The sequence below is a fragment of the Oratosquilla oratoria genome, chromosome 6 (genome assembly GCF_046742065.1).
Source record: "Oratosquilla oratoria isolate Oo_2021 chromosome 6, ASM4674206v1, whole genome shotgun sequence".
NCBI lineage: Eukaryota > Metazoa > Arthropoda > Malacostraca > Stomatopoda > Squillidae > Oratosquilla > Oratosquilla oratoria.
Window position 1 is genome coordinate 47,281,261 of NC_134782.1, and position 3,203 is coordinate 47,284,463.

General features: G+C 50.4%; 1 protein-coding gene across 3 annotated transcripts in view; it reads right to left on the reverse strand.

The window, feature by feature from the left end:
* Window positions 1-2,868, reverse strand: part of LOC143026472 (uncharacterized) — a 90,987-nt gene extending 88,119 nt beyond the window's left edge. For all 3 annotated transcript variants that reach the window (XM_076186919.1, XM_076186918.1, XM_076186917.1), the window contains exon 1: window positions 198-2,868. In XM_076186919.1, the coding sequence (XP_076043034.1) occupies window positions 198-2,868 (2,671 nt within the window). The remainder of the gene's footprint in view (window positions 1-197) is intronic.
* Window positions 2,869-3,203: the final 335 nt, after the last annotated feature.

Genomic DNA, 3,203 nt, shown 5'->3' on the forward strand with positions numbered 1-3,203 from the left:
AAACTTAAAGATTGTATTTCTGTTTTGTGCACAAATTGTGTCACTTGATTCTTTCCATTAAATCATTATTGATAGGATCCAATTGTCATATGTTTGAAAAATAAGAAACATCAGACTACTCGCTGGGTTGACTTACTGTGGACTCACTACATCGATATTTTTGTCAGTATTGTGAAGGTGCTACAAATCCCTCCTACCTGATTCGCTGCCCCTTTTTCTTCTGGGCTTTTTCTTGCCACCTTTTGCATTCTTGTCGCCTTCTTCCTGACCCTTGTCCTCAGCGTTGACCTGGCTTGACTCCTGCGACGAAGGGTCTTCGGTGGCCGTGCCGCTCTCTTTCCTGACCTCAGCTTTAGTCTTCTTGCTTTTCCTCCTCCCGCGCTTCTTCTTGTTGGCGGACAACGATGGCTTGAGTTCGGAGTTGGATGGTTCGCGCCCAGTGGATGGCATCTCCGAGGTCGATTTGTTCTCTTCAGATGCCAAAGGGGGTTCGTTCTTGGTAGTGTCGCCACCTTCGTCGATGCTGAGAACAGTCTCAGGATCATCGTCAGCTTCCTCGTCCTCGTCTTCTTCTTCTTGGGATTCTATAGAGGACCGATGAACTGAGTTCTGATCGCTTGATGGCGTCTGTGGTTCCTCGACTTGCTTGATTTTCTTAGTATCTGGATCAAGGTTCTCCCCTTTGGTATCGCTTGGTCCCTCAGTCTTACTTGACGATCTCCCGAAGTCCGTCGACAAAGGCTTTATCCTGGCATTGGTGACACTGTCCGAAGTCTCTGACTTGTTGTCCTCCCTCGTGGAATTCTGCGCGAAGCCTATCTTCGTCCTTTTCTCGAGGTGCTCCTGAAACGTGGCATCCAACAAAACTGTGTCTATACTCCGCGACCGTTTCCTGTGTTCATAAGCAGTAAAGTCTTCTCCAGTCGTTAATGACCCAAACGCGGGAACCGATGAGGGCCGCGGGGCGCTGCAGACGTGGCCTTCGGACGTGTTCTTCTTTTCTCCGTGTCCGCTCACATCTGAAGGCGAAACACCCTGAGGAGACGAGGTTGTACTAGATCGTCGGTTGCAATCCCTTCTTTTGGAGTCTGAGACCCACGTGTTTGGAGATGGAGATCTCTTACTACCATGGTCTGAGTAAAGCGGATCTTGTGCTTGTGGCTTTGCCTCAGATGAGGCGTTCCTCTGTGAGGCAGATGTCGGGCTGTGGTCTGTCGGTAGTGGCCTATCCTGTACTGAGTTGGGGTTCCCCAAGAACGTATTCTTCCGGGTCTCAGACTGCTCAGGATACTTAAAGTGTTCGCTCAAACCTCTGGTGGATTCAGTCTCTGGAATGACCTCCGCCTTTGTGGAAGCTTTCATGTCTTTATCAGAAACCGCGGAGATCAAGTCCTTCGTCACAGAAGAAGTAAAGACCTCATTTATCGGGAGTTTTTGCATGGGCTCGCTGTCATTAGTGATGGGTTCCAGCTGGGGTAAGCCATCTGATTTACTCTTGTCATAGTAGAAGGAGGGGAAAGAACCTTTCTCTTTATCAGGGGATAGATCATCTTGCGGCCTCTCGGAGCTCGGCGGCGATTCGTACGAAGCCGTTTCGTCTTTGTACGGTTCGATGTTGGCAACAGGTTTCCCGTTGACCCTGAAGGGTGCCAAAGGCTTCCTCGAAGTCGACCCCTCCGAATAAACGAGAGAACGTGAGGTCATTTCAGGTTCGTCTTTGTATTGCAACGTCGACCTCACCTTGACATCTTGGCCTGACGAAGGGAGGTCCTCAACCTCTTCTTTCCTCACTTTCTCCTCCGGGAGATGAACTGAAGAAGTCTTACCTAAACCCGGAGAGACGGTACTGTCCTTGAGCCTCCCCTGTTTGTCTTGGCGCGTAGAGGTACCTTCTGATATCAATTCGGATTTACAGGGAGAGTCGGAGGAAGACTGCGAGGTGGAAGGATCACAGGAGGTCTTGACGGGCTCGAGGTTCGGTAGGAGATCCGAACACAAATGTTTGTTTCTCTGCAAATGATCGAACACCTTCTCGACCTCGACACTGAACTGATATGTTTCCGTTTTGATCACTTTCACTGGGATCCCGATGTCGATCTGCGAATAGTCGTCGATCTCGACCAGATCGCTAAGGCTTTCCGTTCTTGTCCGCACGGCACTTTCCTCGCTACTTTCCTCGCAACTATCCCCACCTCTGTCCCCGCTGTCTGTTGAAACAGTCTTTTCGTCTAAAACCCCATCACTATTTTCGAGAAACACTTTCTCACTCCCAATTTTTTGTTTCTTGATATTATGCGACTCGGAGGAGTCGCCCTTTTTCAGACTCCTAAAGGTGCCCCTACTCACACTAGCAGTCCCTTTGGATTTCTTACTTGAACACGTGTACACTCGGTTAGGGCCCTCAACTTTGAGTTTCAACACGATTTTAGGAATTCCGTTATTTCCGTTATCGCCGTTACTCACATCACTTCCGACACTGAGGCTACCGGTTTCTGTCTTTTCTTTGGAGGTATCACTCGAAGTGTTGCACCACTGGTGAGAGGGTTTGCTGGCATGAGACTTGTGTCTACGAAGCCTCTTGTTCCTTTTGGAGGGCTGCAGGAGCTCGCTCTCCTGTGTCTCAGCCGATCTCCCCGAGGTGTCACTCGAGGGGTGACGGTGCCTCTCGGGAGACGAGCTTGGGTCCCGAAGGACCTCCTTCACCCTCATCGTCTCACAGCCACCGGATGAACTCTGCCTCTCTCCACACGGAAAGCTAACGCCTTCTTCCTCCGCTTCCTCCTCCTCCCTCTCTTCTTCCTCCTCTTCTTCTTCTTTTTCGCTTTCCTTTTCTTCCACTTGTTCATTTAGCGTACTGCCATTCTTCATTTCAGGACAACCGGATTCTCCACTCCGATCCACACCCTCTCCCTCTTCTGCGACACCGTCGGGGGTTTGAGGCCCCTTCCTCTCGACCTCAGTCTTAGTGTCCTCTTCCCTGTCAGGAGAGGCAGAAGAAAAGCGAGGAGATGAAGGAGAAGTAGAAGCAGGAGAGAGAGGAGGAGGAGAAGGAGGAGGAGGAGGAGGAACAGAAGTAACTATGATGGGAGGACGAGTCTCGGGAGGAGGAGGAGGAGGAGGAGCAGATGAAGAAACAGAAAAAGGGGAAGATGGTAACAAAGGATAGGAAAATGTAGACAGTGGAGGTGAGGGTGTGTGTGGAG